The sequence below is a fragment of the Harpia harpyja genome, chromosome 6 (genome assembly GCF_026419915.1).
Source record: "Harpia harpyja isolate bHarHar1 chromosome 6, bHarHar1 primary haplotype, whole genome shotgun sequence".
Lineage (NCBI taxonomy): Eukaryota > Metazoa > Chordata > Aves > Accipitriformes > Accipitridae > Harpia > Harpia harpyja.
In genome coordinates this window covers 68,913,094-68,930,264 of record NC_068945.1, presented here as the reverse complement: position 1 = coordinate 68,930,264, position 17,171 = coordinate 68,913,094, and the positions used below count along the sequence as shown (strand labels likewise).

General features: G+C 46.9%; 1 protein-coding gene across 1 annotated transcript in view; it reads right to left on the bottom strand.

The window, feature by feature from the left end:
* The window catches only part of LOC128143461 (collagen alpha-1(VII) chain-like), a 133,465-nt gene that overhangs the window by 13,786 nt on the left and 102,508 nt on the right, over nucleotides 1-17,171 (bottom strand). Inside the window, exons 70-79 of the mRNA XM_052790685.1 lie at nucleotides 15,356-15,412; nucleotides 15,106-15,177; nucleotides 13,646-13,717; nucleotides 13,076-13,111; nucleotides 6,329-6,409; nucleotides 5,087-5,140; nucleotides 4,675-4,728; nucleotides 3,263-3,325; nucleotides 2,751-2,813; nucleotides 1,219-1,335 (exon numbers count right to left, since the gene is read on the bottom strand). Of these exons, the coding sequence (XP_052646645.1) occupies nucleotides 1,219-1,335; nucleotides 2,751-2,813; nucleotides 3,263-3,325; nucleotides 4,675-4,728; nucleotides 5,087-5,140; nucleotides 6,329-6,409; nucleotides 13,076-13,111; nucleotides 13,646-13,717; nucleotides 15,106-15,177; nucleotides 15,356-15,412 (669 nt within the window). The remainder of the gene's footprint in view (nucleotides 1-1,218; nucleotides 1,336-2,750; nucleotides 2,814-3,262; nucleotides 3,326-4,674; nucleotides 4,729-5,086; nucleotides 5,141-6,328; nucleotides 6,410-13,075; nucleotides 13,112-13,645; nucleotides 13,718-15,105; nucleotides 15,178-15,355; nucleotides 15,413-17,171) is intronic.

Genomic DNA, 17,171 nt, shown 5'->3' with positions numbered 1-17,171 from the left:
AGGCCATAATAGATTAAAGAAGAAAATCCTGCCAGAGTCTCTACCTCTTTCCTTGTTTTCAAAGCAGCAGCACAATCTAATTCCCATTTAGCAGAAAACTCAAGTGTTTTACAAACCATATGTGTGTGTGTGTACACGCAGTCTCTACATACATATATATATATATATACACACATACTCGAGGATTAAATCCTTGCACACACTTATATAGGGATACACCACTCAAGGGTGAAACATGGCACACCAAATATCTGCCAGACTCACAGTCTGGCATTATGGATACGTTCAAGGAAACATCCAAGGTCAGGTTGGACGGGGCTCTGAGCAACCTGATCTAGTTGAAGGTGTCCCTGAGCACTGAAGGGGGGTTGGACTAGATGACCTTAAAAGGTCCCTTCCAACCCAAACCATTCTGTGATTCTATAACTGTTGGTCTTTAAGGTAGTTACCCAACTCCAGCTTTTCTTTTGTTCCTGGTTCTTTCATGTTAATTTATCTATTCTCTTGTCCGGTCCCACCAGCACAACTGAGAAGTGTATTTTCATTTCCAGCCCTCTTTGACTTGAAAAGTTCTTTGTTACTTAATGGATGCTGTCTAAGGGCAGGTGATTAGCATTAATCTCTAGCATAGTCCCTCTGCATTGTGTTGGCAGCAGCAAGACACTCTTCATTACCATAGAATCTGGGGGCAGCATGTTTCTGCTCATAAACAGTATTAGCATGTCTCATTTCCAAGTCTTTTTGTTACATTTCAAAAGGTGCCCAGCATGTCTTGCATGCAAAAACACTTATTAAGTATGGCCCACAAATGGGGTCTGAAAGCCACCAGCTCCTTCCGAAACCTTGGCATCCAGCTCCCCAGATAATTAGCAACAGGAGGGGTGCACTTCATACCCTGCTAACTTGAAATTATCAGCCTTCCTTTCTTCACTGAGAGATCGCATCTTACACTGCAGATGGGAAAAGAAGAGAGGAGAGGGAAAAAAAAAATCTCCGCTGATAAATGCACCAAGAGATGAAGTAAGTTGACCAAGATCCCACAGAAAGACAGCAGACTTTGCAGCCATCTCAACGTGGGAGACCTCAGGTGCCAGCTTATAAGGGGGGGGAGATGTATGGTGACATGAGGGGACATATCTGGGGTGCTGTGTCACATGAGGGTGTAAGGTGCAGATCTCACCAGGGTTCAGGGCGTGCTACAGACCGCTTGCTGCTCACCTGTGGCCCTGGTTCACCCCGTGGCCCTTGAGGTCCATCGGGTCCAGCGACTCCAGTCTTCCCAGGCCATCCCATTTGTCCTTTGAAGCCCCCCAGGCCAGGAACTCCCTTGGCTCCCTGAGAATGACCGACAGAGCAGTTCAAGCACAGGTGGTTTTAGAGATGGGCCAGTCAAACATTACCCAAACACTTTCATAGCATTGGCAATAAAGGGAGACCATTTACATTCCACTCTGTCTGCTGTTGCGCTATTCACAGAGCATCAGTAGGTTGGTAGAGATATTTCAGCTTTGCTCTCCACATTTACTTGTCGAGAAGGCACCTCACTGCTTGGTGACAAGGACACCCCCTCTCTGGGATGATGCCCAGTAATTTCTAATGCCCAAATTTTTCTGCAGAAGTAAGCGGAGTCCTTTAGTCTGTAACCCTGGAAAAAACAATGACTCCCGAGGAGGAGAAAGGAAGTTACCAAGAGCTGGACTATAAATTTCCTACTCATCTGCACCATTGAGCTTTCTCCTGGAGCTTCTGCGAACAGAAAAGGCTCCCATAAAACACAGTGGAAGGAAAGAGCTCCAGTCAACCTGACAGCCAGCCTTCAGCAGTGGCTGAATGCAGATATTTGTGGGAGAGGAGAAGAACAAGAGAGGAAAGGAGTGATATTTCCCCAGAAATAATCTCCCAGCCTCCAACCGTACGCAGTTCAGAGCCTTAGTGAGCCAGAGGTGTTGCTTGACAAGAGAAGAACCCTTAGTGTTTGACACAGATGACCATCAGGGGATGAGGACCAGAAGAGGTGTTATCAATAAAAGCAACAAATTCTTTAAGATCCCAAATCAGCTGGAGACCAGATGGTGGAGTTGAATGTGAGAAAGGCCTGAGGGGCTGGAAAATGCCAGAAGACTTGATGGAGGCTGCTGGGATTATTGTGTCGTTTTCTTTTTCTTTCAAAACAGTTACTGTTTTTACTGAAACCCCATTTTTTCCCTCTATGGAAAGGTACAAATTTTAAATTTGTTCTTTTAGGGAAGAAAATGGAAAAATTAAGCAATGCAGAGAAGGAAGATCAGTGGGGAGTGATCAAGGTGGGGAATCCTCAGGGATCTGAGAGCAGAGCCCGGGAGCAGGTCACCTTGGAGATCTTTCCCACTCCCATGTCCAGCGTGCCCAGGAGGCAACAGCGTTATCCACTTCTGCCCCACAGCATCCCAGGCACCCTTTACCCTGGGCATGGTAGTGTTGAATAAACTCTCACAATTAATCCCACTTCAAGGGTTTGAATGGCTTTTCCTCATACTAAGCAGGCACCCTCCTGGGGTTTCATACATCAGCAGAGGGTGAATTTAAGGAGACCTCCCTCTCCTGCCCTTTCCAACTGCAGTCCCAGGCTTAATGCTCCAGACAGCTGACATTTGCCCACTGGAAAGGGTACCTATGATGTAGAGAGTGTATAATTTTGTTAACTCGACCTGATGGATGTGGGATTTATTCTTTTATAAATGGCAGCTCGATGCAGTCTGGTGAGTACTAACCTTTTCTCCTTTCTCCCCAGGAATCCCTGAGGCACCATTGTCCCCTGATGCTCCTTGTTCACCCTGGAAGGAGCCAAGATAAAATCATGGCCAATGCAGACTTGGCAAGGTTGCAATTTGCTGAATGAACCAGCTTTTCTTCAGATTACAATATTATTTACTGAGTGTGACCCAGCAGGGTCTCTCAGCCTGCGCATTGGTGCAGTACTCAAGGAGACGGAAAGAAATCTCATTCAAATCTCGATTACTTGACATGTGCAATAGTGTCTGTGGAGCATCAGGGCTGGAGTGGATGAACCCTGTTGAGTCTTGCAGCGGTGAGTGAAGGGGTCCCCACCCTAGTGTCCAAGCATCTTCACCCAGATCTATGCTGGTTTATAGGAACAGATTCAGAAAAAACTCATCTGTGCCCTTTGAAAGAAATAAGCACGTTGCAGAGGTGGATTTGCAGCACCCGCAAAGCTTTTTGGAAACCTCTTACTTGTAGGCAGATGCATAATTTAGATACTCACCTTTGGTCCATACGGTCCATCCGATCCTGGGATCCCTGGTTTTCCAGGACTGCCAATTTCTCCCTGTGGATGAAAAAGCAGTGGATGGGCTGTAAGCACAAACAAGCCCTAAAACATTGGGAAAACTGGCTCCGAAAAGGCAAGGTGAGCAGTACTTGAGGGGGGAACATGATGATGACACTCCTGGTAACAGAAAGCCTAAATATAGGCAAAGTCTTACTTCAGTATAAATTTTAGACTGTCCTGACTCCAAGCCCACCTACATGAAAGTAGGTGGGAAATTCACTGAACAGTACTTCATTTACCCAATAGGCCAAGGCTGATAAAGGAAGATATTAATAACAACAACAACAATAATAACAACATATCCCATTGGCTCAGCTATCAATATCTCCCTTACTTCTTATCAAGCTTTTCAAAACCCTTCGTAAAAAGACCATTAAGGGTCATTATCCCTGTTTATAGAGGAAGGGCTAATGGTGCTGACAAGCAGAGTGATGTGCCCAGCAGTAATTGCGAATTAAGTCCAGGCAGTTGCTAAGCCACAGACCTGACAGGGTTTTGGGCAGGGTCTGGTTTTTTTTACCCCAAATTATCAAAAAGTTCCCTGCAAGCCTTAAAAACTCCCCATCCATGGCTCCCTGCTCTGCATGGCCACGTCTCTCTGTGCTGCAACCTGCAGCTCTGTGCTACCAAGAGGGACTTCTCCTGCCAGAGTTAGGGTGGCTTCTTCATGCATGATGCTATCCTGGGGATGAGTGGGAAACAGTCCTCGTTTTGGCTGCAATAGAGTTAATTTTCCTTCTAGTAGCTGGTATAGTGCTGTGTTTTGGATTCAGTATGAGAATAATGTTGATAACACACTGATGTTTTCAGTTGTTGCTAAGTAATGTTTAGTCTAAAGTCAAGGACTTTTCAGCTTCTCCTGCCCAGCCAGCAAGAAGGCTGGAGGGGCACAAGGAGTTGGGAGGGGACACAGCCAGCACAGCTGACCCACACTGGCCAAAGGGATATTCCATAATGTGTGACATCATGTCCAGTATCTAAACTGGGGGGAGTTGGGCAGGGAGGGATCGCTGCTCGGGAACTAGCTGGGCGTTGGTCAGCAGGTGGTGAGCAATTGCATTGTGCATCACTTGTTTTGTATTTTCCAATCCTTTTATTATTATTGCCATTTTATTATTGTTATTACTATCATTATTAGTTTATTCCTTTCTGTCCTGTTAAACTGTTCTTATCTCAACCCATGAGTTTTACTTTTTTTTCCCCGATTCTCTCCCCCATCCCACTGGGTTGGGGGGAGTGAGTGAGCAGCTGTGTGGTGCTTAGCTGCTGGCTGGGGTTAAACCACGACAGAAACGATGCTGGAAATGGGGCATCTAGAGCAGGACGGAAACCTGAGCTTAGCTCACCTTGATGCCTTTGGCTCCGGGAGTGCCGATGTGTCCTGGAAGCCCTCGTAAGCCCTGAGGAGAAAGCAGATCACAGGTGGTGACTTTAAATCAAGGTGAGGGCAGGAGGGAGGAACTCTGCGTGTGCACAGAGCTAACCCGAGGCAGTGCTGCAAACTCTTCCCTTGCTCACAGCATCCTTCCCCATAAGCCTCACTGGAGCCTGAGCTCTCTTCTCTGCTTGTCCCAACCTTTATTTCACAGAACCACGGAGTGGTTGAGGTTGGAAGGGAGCTCTGGAGGACATTTGTCCAACTCCCCTGCTCAGGAGGGAGGGGAGGGCCCTCTAAAGCTGGTTGACCAGGACCGTGTTCAGACAGCTTTTGAGTATCTCCAAGGATGGGGATTTCACAGGATCTCATCCATCTCCTACCTTTGTTCCTTTCTGCCCGATGTCACCAGCGGTCCCAGGATCACCTTTCCCTCCCTACATAAAAAAAAGACAAACATATGCACAGCCTGAAAGGTGAATAATATAGCCCTGGTGATAGCATCATGTTGCATTTATATTGTGCTTTTAACCACGAGAGGCTTCTTGAAAATTTGCAGATCATGGTCACCTTGTCGCTAGAAATGCAGCCAGCTCTGGGGTGGGACAGGGAATGACCTTGCAGAAGATGGGTGACTGTGACAGGGCTGCTAGTGAAGTGGGACAAAGTGCTGTGATGAGTCACGACAGGGTCTGTAGCTTACGCTGGGCAACGTTTGGAAAATGACCCTTGAGGACCTGCGTGTTGGAGTGAATGCTACTGAGGTTTGGGAGCTAATGGAGTGGCAACAATCATGATGACCTGCACTGTGGAGATGTTAGATGGTTTCCCTCAGTGATTTTGTTGGCCACTGCCCCTGAAAATTGAGTCTGTCATTCAAAGCCTGCATCCTTCAGGCACTACCTGAATCATCTAGAGGATGTTCATTAATTTCAGTGAGGTCTTCCTTTCCTGCACCCTCCCAAAATCTCCTAGTATTTTTTTTTTCTCTTATGGGAAAACAAAAGAGAAAAACCACCAGCAGATTTCAGCTTGTTTCCAGAAAGTAAAGTGAAGACATGTTCCCACCGAGCATCGCTTTGGAGATGCGTTTTTCAGTAATAAGGAGTCAAAGTTGGATCCATGTGCAGGAACTTATCTGGGAGCAAGGGAGGCATCCTGTTATGACAGAGAACCAGCTTGTCCCAGGAAAGCGAGATCCATAAGGCCTTTAGTAAATGATTGCTTTGTTCCCTGCGCTCTCCATCAGGCAGGTCAGCATCGAGGAGAACTGGACTTGGTACATGATGGAACTTGAAATTCGGGCCTTGGCAAGTAACAAAGGAAAACTCATGTTGAAAAACATGGCAAAACTTAGAAGTCTATCGCTAGAGACATGGACAGATTCTTTGCTGGCATCCAGAGAATGGATCCTCCTAAAAATCAGGCCAGGATGTGCATTAGAGACTTCTCCAGGAGGTTTAGGGAGTGATTTCATCTCTCTTTTGGAAAGATTCACCCTGAGCAAGACCTGACTCCAGTAATGAGGCAGGTAAGGTGCGGGAGGAGAAATGAACTTGGGGTCAAGAAAGGCACAGAACCTCTTTCCACCTGCCAAATGAACCATGTCCTTTCTTGCTACTCACTGGCTTCCCCTTCTGCCCCTGAAGACCTCTGTCACCTTTGGCTCCCTTGTTTCCGTTCTTCCCATCAAGACCTGCTGCACCCTGCCAGAAAGATGAGAAAAATTAATTTCTGTGTCAGCTCTTGCCGGGAAGGTGGCTGAGGACAGTCATGAGGATGGAAACTCAATAGTAAGACCCTGGGTTGCATGTTCCTGCAGTCAGAGGTCAGAAGCTACACTAGTACTAGCACCATGAGCTGAGGCTGGGATTTAGCACCCATTCCTCATGGGCTTGTAAGCCACTAGCAAATGTATTTATAATTACAGCTCAGGAAATAGAGGCAGGTGGCAGCTAAAGAGTAGTCCTGGGCCAAGAATATTTAGGTGGTGATGGCTGCGGTTGAAAACAGGAGCAAGGGCATTAAGCATGCAGCATCACACTGCGAGTGGCTTAGAGGGACGCACACAATCTTGGGCACTGGGTCTGCAGCTTCAGACCCAGTCAGCCGAGGAAAGCAGCGCTGGGTGGTGAAATTTGGTTTGGTGAATGAGCAGATCCAGGCATGGGATTGCTCACAGGTGCAGTTCAGAGAAGGTCTCCCATCTGGGGACTTGAGAGCCAAGAGATATCCTCATCCAGCCCAGACTTGTGAGCAATGCTGGACAGAGGTGGTCCCCCAAGAAGACCCCTTTTTGCCACACTTTGGAGGTTCTCAGCTTCTGAAGCCACTTTGCAGCTCAGCGTGGGACATCGGAGCCACCTCCAGCATCGGGGCCTCTTTGCATGGGGTCTCCCACTGTTTCAGTAGTAAACTAAAAGCTACTAGAAATGTCCCGTCACCCCCTCCTCCCCCAGGCTGCCACACTCTACTCATCCATTCTGACCAATTTTGATGGCAGTTTTCAGAACGTGGATGTGAGATGAAATTGGATTTATCCCCACTTGAGACACTGATTGCACAGGGCTCAGCTCACGCAGAGGAGAATGAACTGGCTATTTAAGCAGATCAGGAGATGAAAAAGTGGCATTCTCTACTCAGAATTAGTTTGCAGTGGGTTGTTGAAAGGAAACACATTTATTAAAAAAAAAAAAAAATCAGCCACCAGATTTGTAAGCCAAGCAGACTCATCACCTCTCCAATTACTCCTCCTCTCAGTGACGAATGGACACTTCAAACACCATCACGGTGACAAGCAGACATCCCAGATACACACAGGTGGGACGGTGCTGTTCCTGACGGTGGGTCAGACTGCGAGGACAGACCCATTACCTTTTCATTCCCAGATATAAAAATTCAGCTCCTCCTCTGCGGAACATGTTGCTTCTTCAAACCCCTCCCCAAGCCTTGGCACATTTTACATTTCAGAGTAAGAAGAGTGTTTGAGAGCCAGCCAGGTTCTCTTCCATGGCTCTGCTGGTCATGTCTGGATCAGGTAAAGTCCACGTTCCTCAAGCACTGCCTACACTATCAGGTACAAACATCTCATGCAAGCTCTTTATTTACTAGTAACTATTTATTGACATGATCAATATAAAGTTCCATATGAGGAAGTATATGGACCATAAAACCCCCAGCTAACTAGAGTTTCTCTGTTTGCTAGGACAGATTGCTTACTTGGAGGGTAATAAACCTTTTGGTTTGATGGTTAAATCTCATAAGCCCAGGATACCTTCAAGTGCCTGGCGTTTTTGAGATAGCTGTGAACTGGGTACAGATCCATCTGGCTGGGGATTTACACACCTGTATCCAAGGGGATGGGCTAAAAATCTTATTCTTGAGCACTGCCTGATCCTGAAGGAACCTGACACTAGTTAGAGATTTCCCAATTAGCTTTAATATTTCTCTTGGTTGTCTCTAGTGCCTCCTATCTCAAGGAGAGACCTTTCCTTGTTTTCCTGTGCTTCCCCACCTGCCCGTGTCCAACTCTCATCTCTTCTGTCTGCCTTAGATCATGAAATGCTTCTTGCCTGCTCTTGACCTGAAAGGAGCCCAAATGGCTTTAGGAAGAGTTAAGCTCACAATATGTGCTGGTAGGCTGAAAGGTAGCTGGGTCTAAGCCATGCCTCCTCGGTCCAGTAAACATAAGCAAGTTTTTGACCTGGGTCTTATCTCACCGTAGGTGGACTCCTACTCATCATGGGCCGAAGAAACTTTGTCATATAGACTAGAAGGTTTATAATAAGGCCTGGACATGACAGCAGGTCTTTCCCTGCTTCAGCTGCGGGGGGGAAGCAGGTCAGAGAAGTGATGATTTTCAAGGCCCTTTGCACCCAGGACAAGATAAAGATTGACTAGGAGAAAAAAAAAAAAAGGAGGAAGAGGAAAACGTTTGAGCACTAGGCAAGGGAAGGAAGCTGAATGGAAATTTGTTTCCTCAGATTTACATTCCGTGTTCTGCCAGGCAAATAGAGGCTGGGCAATAAAAGCTAGTAAAATGGCAGTTTAAAGGCAATTACTGGTGGAGTACTGGAAATGGCTCTCGCTATTTGGTTCTGTTATTAAAGTGTTGCTGGAACAGGCTTCATTTAACTGCAAAGACACCAGGTACCACGAAGGCACGTCAACACAGAGGCTTAGTCATAAATCCTGAGTGCTGGCTGTGACGCAAAGAGGTCTTTGAGCAGGCGAGGATCTCTGCTTCCAGGCACAAATTCCCATGAAGGTTTGGGCTGGAGCCAGGGAGGAGCCTGCCTTGTCTCCAGGCTCATCGTTTCCACTCAGATGAACGCGCTGGGGAATTAGCTGGGTCACCCTGGGAAAGCGTGAAACCCATCAGCAGAAACATTGCCCCGGCGGTGCGCCCCAAAAGGATCAATCTGTCTGAAGACACACATCACAGGGTTAATGCATTTCCAAACCATGATGTAGGCTGCAACCTCTGCTAAAAGGTTTCCCACCTCCTGGGCTTCAGTGCTCAATATTTGATGGGATGATGCATATGAAGTAGCTGGGAGTTTCAACCTCAGAGTTTCATCTGTGTTTTTATCCCTTCCCTGCTGTGTCTTTTGTCTAGACTGTCCTGCCCGCAATTACTTGCCGCAGTCCTGAGCATCCTCCCCCCAAAATTCTTTCTTGGTGTGGAAGCTGCTACTGGTCCTCACAGCTGTAATGAGCACTCGTTCTCAGGCACTACATCTCAGAGATGGGTCAGCCTGATAACCTGCTGCAAAGACTCCAAGGTGCCCTGGGCAGATATTTCCACCTGTGGCCAGAAGATCTGGCTGACTAACTTCCCTTTGACTGGCCTGGACTCATCAGATGTGCTCAGGACTCTCCCAGGGCAAGAACTTCTCAGGACGTGTCTTTTTCCACTCTTAGTGGCCAGGGGCATCTCTTGTCAAGCCCAGGGCAGACCCCCACATCCCACCTTTCCTCTCCTCTGGCTTGAAGTGGCCCACTGCTCATCGGGCAGGAGAATTGGGATGCTGTATGGGTTCACCTAAGTCCCCATGCAGCCGGTGGAGGGAGGTAGGGCTTTCTTGTCAGTACCTCTTCAGAGATGTCTACGCGCCACTCTTACCTACATCAAGAGCTCTTATGCTCTTAATGTCTATGGTAAAGTCAAATTCCTGCTTATAACCATTCCCACACCTACCATACTCTGGATTATAGGGCCTTAATTATCACCTAGTTTTCAGACCCTGCAGAGTGCCATCTGGTTTTGACTGTAGCACTGTGCTGTGTAAAGGTGGTAAAAGCGTGTCTTTTAGCCTTCCATTAGCCCTCCTGGCCTGGCCATATTTAGCATCTGATTGTCCCAGTGTTAATCAGAATCCCCGGACTTGCTCTCAGTTCTTTCTTTGTCTTCTGGCGTATGGCTTTGTTTTCACATCTTGCGAACTCCATCGCTCTCAATGATCAACGTGGACTGAAAAATCCTGGGTTTCTCCCATCCTTCCCCCCAGCCACATGCTGGTGGCTCTGCCCCAACACGGGCTTTGGCAGATGTGCTCTGGCAAGCACTGAAGAACGAAGCACACCAGAAATGGTTCTGAGGGCAAAAGCAGAAGGTCCAGGGAGCTGGTGGCTCTCCCACCCTCCAGGCAAGTTGAAGCAGGACACCCTGGGAATAAGCACATGGCTGTGTGGATGGTGTTACTTCACAGACCCTGGCTTCCTCAGTTATAGGGCAAGGATCCACAGGCTGCTGGCCAAATACAGAGAGCCCAGCTCACAAGAGGAGGCGAAGAACATCTCTGAGCTCCAACTTGTACACCTAGTGAGGAGGACTGCAAATCAGGATGGAGAGGGCCAAGGAACACTGGTAACTGTAGACCCTGGAAACCCCAAATAGGGAGTAATGGCAAGAGAAGGGGAGAGGGTTATTCATAATGGAGCTTTAGGGAGAATAATAGGTTAATGTGACAGTATATTAATGCACAAAGCAAGGCAAATAAAGAAGAGGAGCTGGAAGCCTTAATACATTATCAAGATGATGACTTAATAGGCATAACACAGACTGCAATATTAATATAAAAGGATGAAGCACGGCAGGAATATCAATGTAAAAGAGCACAGTGCTTTTCTAAAAGAGCAAAAAGGAGGAGGAGTTGTCTTGAATATCAAGAATGCACTCATTTGCCTTGAGGTCCAGTTGTAAAGTCAACTAGATCCATTGAAATTCTCCGGGCAATGATTACAGGGAGAAGACACAAATGCTGTCAACTTGGTTGGGAATTCCTACAGAACACCAAATCAAAAGGGTAAATGGATGAGACTTTTTAGAAGCTGGTTAAATTACTCAGAGTGAATTCAGCAGGACAGAAAGGGACCAGCAAATGTTTGCAATGAGTTGGTGGCAATTTGTGGATATGAAAGGTGGAATTAGGGGGAGCTGAAGAAAAATGAGAACCGCTAGCCATTACCTTTAAGACTTTGCATAGGACAGATTGGGGACAGGTAGACTGGACCAAGTAGTGTCTGTCTTCAAGAAAAGGGGAGAAGAGGACTTGGGGAATGATACATGAGGCAGCCTAGCCTACCTCTCCAGAATAACTTGGGGAACAAAATAATCAAAGTGTCTGTGAGCACTTGGAAGATAAAGTGAGACATGAGTTTGTGAAGAACAAGTCACATCAGGATGTTGCAACTTAACACAGGTGTCTGAAATAGATGATGTGAATCATGCTCTGAGAGCACCCTAAAGCTGCCAATAAAACAAGCCGGAGCATGGCTCGCTCGGATGTGGAAAGTGAACATGGCAGACATCCAACATGAGGTCAGATGAATTTCATCCAGGATGTCATATATCATGGCTCTTCCAACAATGCCCCAGCTCTAATCTGACTTATGCAATTTTAGAAATTTAATGAAGGACCAAAGCTAAGCTCTATTATCTCAGTCTAGCTCCAAGCACAGCACAGATAGCATTAACCTGCACCAGCAGAATCCCTAAATATTTCCAAAGGAAAGATTACTTAGCTTTTCTTAAATATTGACTGATAAGATACCACTTTCTGGTAGTTAACTGCCTTATGTGCCAAACCCTGTGGGTGCTAGTAGAAAACAGCTCATCATCCAACCATGACTGGATGGCTGCTGGCCCGGACGGTGGAATCCAGTTGTGCTTCCTTGGCACTCACCAGCCTCAACAAACACCTTTGCTCTACTCTTGCACTACTACTGGTTGTCACCTACGGATTCAGGTGTTCACTACAAAGCAATTTCAAAACCACACTCGATCCAATGCCTACATGTGGTGATCGCAGATGATGAGGGCTCACAGCACGTTACAGCCTCATTGCTTTGGCAAAGTGCTCAGAAGGTTGTTTACAATTAGGCAGGGATTTAAATACTTAACTGAATGAGGGCCTTTTTCTTAGTGAGCAATTACCAGTCTGGTTTACGAGCTTGTAAATAGTTACACAGCTGTGACCAGTAATCAGTGAGCAGCGCTGAACAGCTGTGGAGCCTTCACAGCAACAGGTAGTTGCTGAGAATTGCCCACTCACACACAAAGAGGCATAACTGGGGAACAGGTTAAGAAAATACTGATATTTCTTATTGCAATAAAACAACTGAACACGCTTGTATTTCCATGACCTGAGAAAAAGTCCCAATCACCTTTTGGTCTTTCCTTCCCATCTATTCCTTCCTTTCCCAGATGAAAAGAAATCAGCGGGGACTTTTTTCCCTTTGGACAACCTTGGAGACCATTTTTTCACTGGGGGATTCTTCCAGGTGAAATGGTGAAGTTCAAAGGCATGTAAACACTTTAGCAAACCAAGATTGCTTTTCTTTTTTTTTCTCCCAATTGCAATTTGTCAGGAATTGCAAGGTGAACTCAGAGATTATCCAGGCTGTCCAGCATAACCGTTTTCTCTCTGGCCAGCAACATGCACCTACTGAGCACTGAGAATAGCCACTTGTACTCCAGTCTCTTAAGGATATATACATTTCTCATGGGATATACAATCTATAGTCACAATTCTTAAGCCATTTGAACATGAAACTTCTCTGTTCATGTCTGGCAATGCCCCCTAATACACTAAAGGCATTAAAAATAATAAATAAATGTGTGTTTCATGTGTTCCTTAATGCAAAATGCAACATCCTATTAAAACATAACACTGGCTGTGGTCCCCCATGCCCACGGCTGCTTTTCCAGCAAGGCCTCTTTGAACGTTGGCTTTGTGGAGCAGCACCGAGCCAGCACCACCTCATCCCACCCCGCGACCCACACACGTGGCTGTGGGGAGAGGACCAGCAGTGCATGCCCAGCTCCGCGCCCGAGACTTGCAAAGGCAGAGAAAGATGCTCCAACTTACGGCAGAGCCCAGCAAGCCTGGTTCTCCCGGCTCTCCCTGCAAGGAAAGCAGTGATGAGTTACCATGGCGAAGAGCTGCATTTCCTCTGGAAATGGGGATTGCTGTAGGAGATACCTACAGCTGTGGAAAAGGAGACAAGGGGACCTTTGGGGACCCCTCCGCAGCAGCAGCTGGAGGGGGCAGGTAGGATACCCCAAACTTCTCAGCTGGGTGACTGAATGGAGCTCTACATCTCCATTGACTATAACTGGAGCTTAGACAGCAGTTCACACCTCACGCCTGAATATTGACATTTCAGCGAGTCATTATTGACCATTTTAGCCCAGGAAAGATGCCAGAGAACTCTGCTGCTTTATAAAATGGGAGAAATCTTTACGGCTCTCCTGGAAAAGCACAGCTACTTCTGCTCTCTGGTAGCCCCATAACATTTCAATCAGCAGGTTTGGAGAGGGAATGCAGAATTATACTCCGTGTAAAAACTGTGATAGGATATTACACATCAGTTTTTGCGTGATTTTACACATCAGTTCTTGCAGGGGATGCCTTAACAGAGTTGCTCACTGTACTCACCTTCTGTCCCACTGGTCCTCTTGTTCCAAAAAGCCCCATCACTCCCTTGGAGCCAGCTTCACCTTTGACTCCCTAAAATTTTAAAATCCCTGTCAAATACATTTTGAGTACCTACTACTCTTAAAGTGACACCCCCCACTGAGTGAGGCCAGTAGAAGAACCCATGGAGATGTCAGAGAGGGTGACAAAAAGCACCATTTCTATAGCAGACTTCAGCCCCAGGGAGCCCAAAGGTCTGTATGGTAGCCAGTGCTAGGCAAGAAAGCCACCAGCTGCAGAATGGCTTGGCAGAAACCTCCGTGAACTGTCTTGTAAAAGATGTGGTGCCCAGTGATGGGGATTGAATTAAAACCAAGTAGAAAAGGGTCTCAAAGCCTCTGGATGAGCTGCCTCCTTGCAAACACTCAAGTACAAGACCCTGCTGGGCTCACTGGTGGTGGAGATACTACTCTGGGGCTCCATCCAAAGTCACTCAGATTTTCAGCCAAGAGGTGTTCTTGCTTTAGGAGATGTTTATGTATTATTTTCTTATTAGAAAGCAATCTGACAAGTATGTATGGACTTTCATCTGACTTAAAAAAAACAGGTACCATCCATGGGAGCAACTCCACGGGTTTCCTTTAGAGTCGCTGGGGACCTAATCAGTGCAGTCAGTCGTGGTGAGGACACAATCTGCCTCTTCACAAGGAAGATGCCCACACTGGGTCAGGCAATTCCCACCCTGCACTACTCTGATTATACAGGTCCCCGTGGGAAATAACAGGAGCTGGATGTCTAGCTCAGACAGGGATGCTGCTGTTGTAGATACTTATATTTATTCAGCAGTGTCCCCGTCCTGGGTCAGAGTTCAGGAGCAAAAAGCATTAACATAATAGGAAAATAGGTATGATTAGTACATGGAGATTTAATCTGTGACTCAGTCTGAGAGCGGGAGAGTTACGTGATTCTTCCCAGCGGATTGGTGATGGGTTGAGACCCGAGACCTCCACAGGGTGCTCTCAAAGAACCAAGGCAGACGGAGGAGCAGGAGACTCGCTCTGCCACTACCCAGGGGACAGACCTGTGTGAAGAACAGGAATGGAGGAACCAACCAAGCCTTAACAAGAATGTCACAAGAGCTGCAGGGTTTGAAGTAGCACGGCTAGCTCTTGGAGGCAGACGGAGATGCGGGACTCTTATAGTGCTGCAGTAGTTGAATGGTCACTTTTCCCAGAGTGATCCTGTACTGCAGACTTGGTCCCAAAACTACCGACTTGACGTCTGGTAAACTGGATGTGTCTCACGTTCCCAAGCCCCAGACCAGCATCCCCCTCTCCCTTTCTGTGGTAAGAGCTGGGCGAGTGTGTCCTTGCACCGTGTTTTCCAGCAGGCACGTGGAAAGGGAGGATATAGAGAAATTGGTCCCTTCCTCACACAACCAGTGACCTTTTGCTGTCTCAGTCGCATTGGGAGGTTCATACCTTTTCTCCTACAGGCCCATCCTCTCCCTTCTCGCCTTTGTCTCCGTCAAAACCTGGCAGGCCCCGTTCACCCTGAAAGGTAAGACAGAAATTAGTGGATTGTGCCTCTCTGCTGGAAGGACCCAGCTCTCAGCCACTGGCTCTGGACCAAAGTGTTGGTTTTCAGTGCATATCCCAAGCCATGCTCGGTGCTGATGCCACCAACAGTGGGGAAGGGACAGCTTAAAAAGTCACTAAGAGTCAAACTTACGGGATCTCCTTTACTGCCTTTATAGCCCTGGGGTCCGAAAATAGTCATGGGCTCACCCTAGAGAAAGGAGACACAGAGAGTTGTAGACACCTGGTGATACGTGAACTCATGGGTCCCACTGGATGGAACCACCCTTGCTTTGATGGGCAAAATGGTAATTCACACATCTGCAATGAAGGTAAACATTTCCCAAACTGTGGTCCACATGCCGGGGAAGGCACATATGCTCCACAGCACAACATAATTGTTAAAGTTAGTCATCCTTAACTACAAGCTGGATGATGAACGTGCACAGAAAACTACAAGAAGTCCTGAGGTTTGACAGTGACTTCTTGCTCCAAAAAAATGTTGGGGCCCACCGGCATTATCCCAGTCTAGATGTCATGGCTTGAAATGGAGCTGTGCACAGCATGACCCTGAGGTTCAATTCTTGATCCGAGTCTGTCAGTGGTGGGACACGTTCATATCTGACATGGTGGCTTGGCTCCTTCATCACTGTATGTCACTCAGGATGTCAAGGTTTGCATCTCTTCCCAGGCGTGGGAGCTGGCCATAGGCAGGATGGTGAACAGGTCTACTCATGGTGTCCTGATTTATGGACACAGAGTTGGAGCTAAGGAAGGGGAGTGGCACTTAGGCTACCCCTCAGAGGTAGTTTTTGGAGGGTCAGACCCCCAAACTGTCAACCTAAGAGAGCCAGTAGCTACAGGCGTGCAGTAACCCCATGGACACTTCCGTGTAAGTCTATTTATCAGCTCAGCAGCTGAGGAGGGACATTTTGCTCCTCAGAGAGTGAAGAAGCTGTGACAAGGCTATTTGCATGCAAGAAATGGCTCTGCTCTGGCAAAGCGATGGTTCTGTCTCCAAAGTATTGATGCTGTCCATAGTTTGGAGGGAAGAGGGCTGAAGCCACCTTCTAATGGGCGACTGTAGCCCATTTGAAAAGGACTGCCTTTACACCAGCTCTCTTCAGTGTTGCAAACATCCCTGTTCGGGGAGGAATGTGCCTTGCTGCTAGAGTCTTAACAACCATGCATCAATCAATATTCCCCAAACTTTGTCAATCTTTTGCAGTTTAGCCAACCATTCACCATCACCATCAGACCCTGATCAAATTCTGGCTTAATATAGACTCCTGCTTCCCTGCTCTGGAGGGTATCTAGTGGAGATGGGATGGAGCTCAATCAATTTTGGGAACAAAAGGGAGAATAAAGATCCAGTAGTTTAATCCAATACATAGCACAGGCCCTGGGATTCACGCAGTTACTCCTGTACTGATCATGGGAGAATTAGAAAGAAAGTTAAGCTGCAACCATATGGAACAAACCCAAGTTAATTATCCCCCACCCTCTCCTGTTTTATCTCACACTCCACCTTATATTTTATTAAGGTATTCTTTGGAAAATGCATTACACATTCCTTCAGCTTGGATAGTGTTTTGGGGCTTCTTCACAAAGCAGGTTAAGAATTGATTCCTCTCTGGAGCAAGTCCCCTTTGAAAGTAGCTTCCTCAGAGACAAATCGGCCTTAATCATTTAATACTGCATGACTCAAAGGCAGAATCGTCATGTAGGTTTTCTAAAACTCATTTTCTAACAAGCCATTTCAGCCAGGAAGGAAGTTAACAAAACACTGGGCAGAAGTTCAGCATTTTCTGTGCATTTTCCAGAAGCGCTTGGGGAGTTATTTTTGCATTACCTGCTCAGGCTTTTTAAGATTGCAGTATGCTTTGGGGTGAGCTGGTTATACTGAAATCACTGGAAATATTCTTCCTCCCTTAATTCACAGGAGGCATTTTTGTGCCCCAGCAAATAGT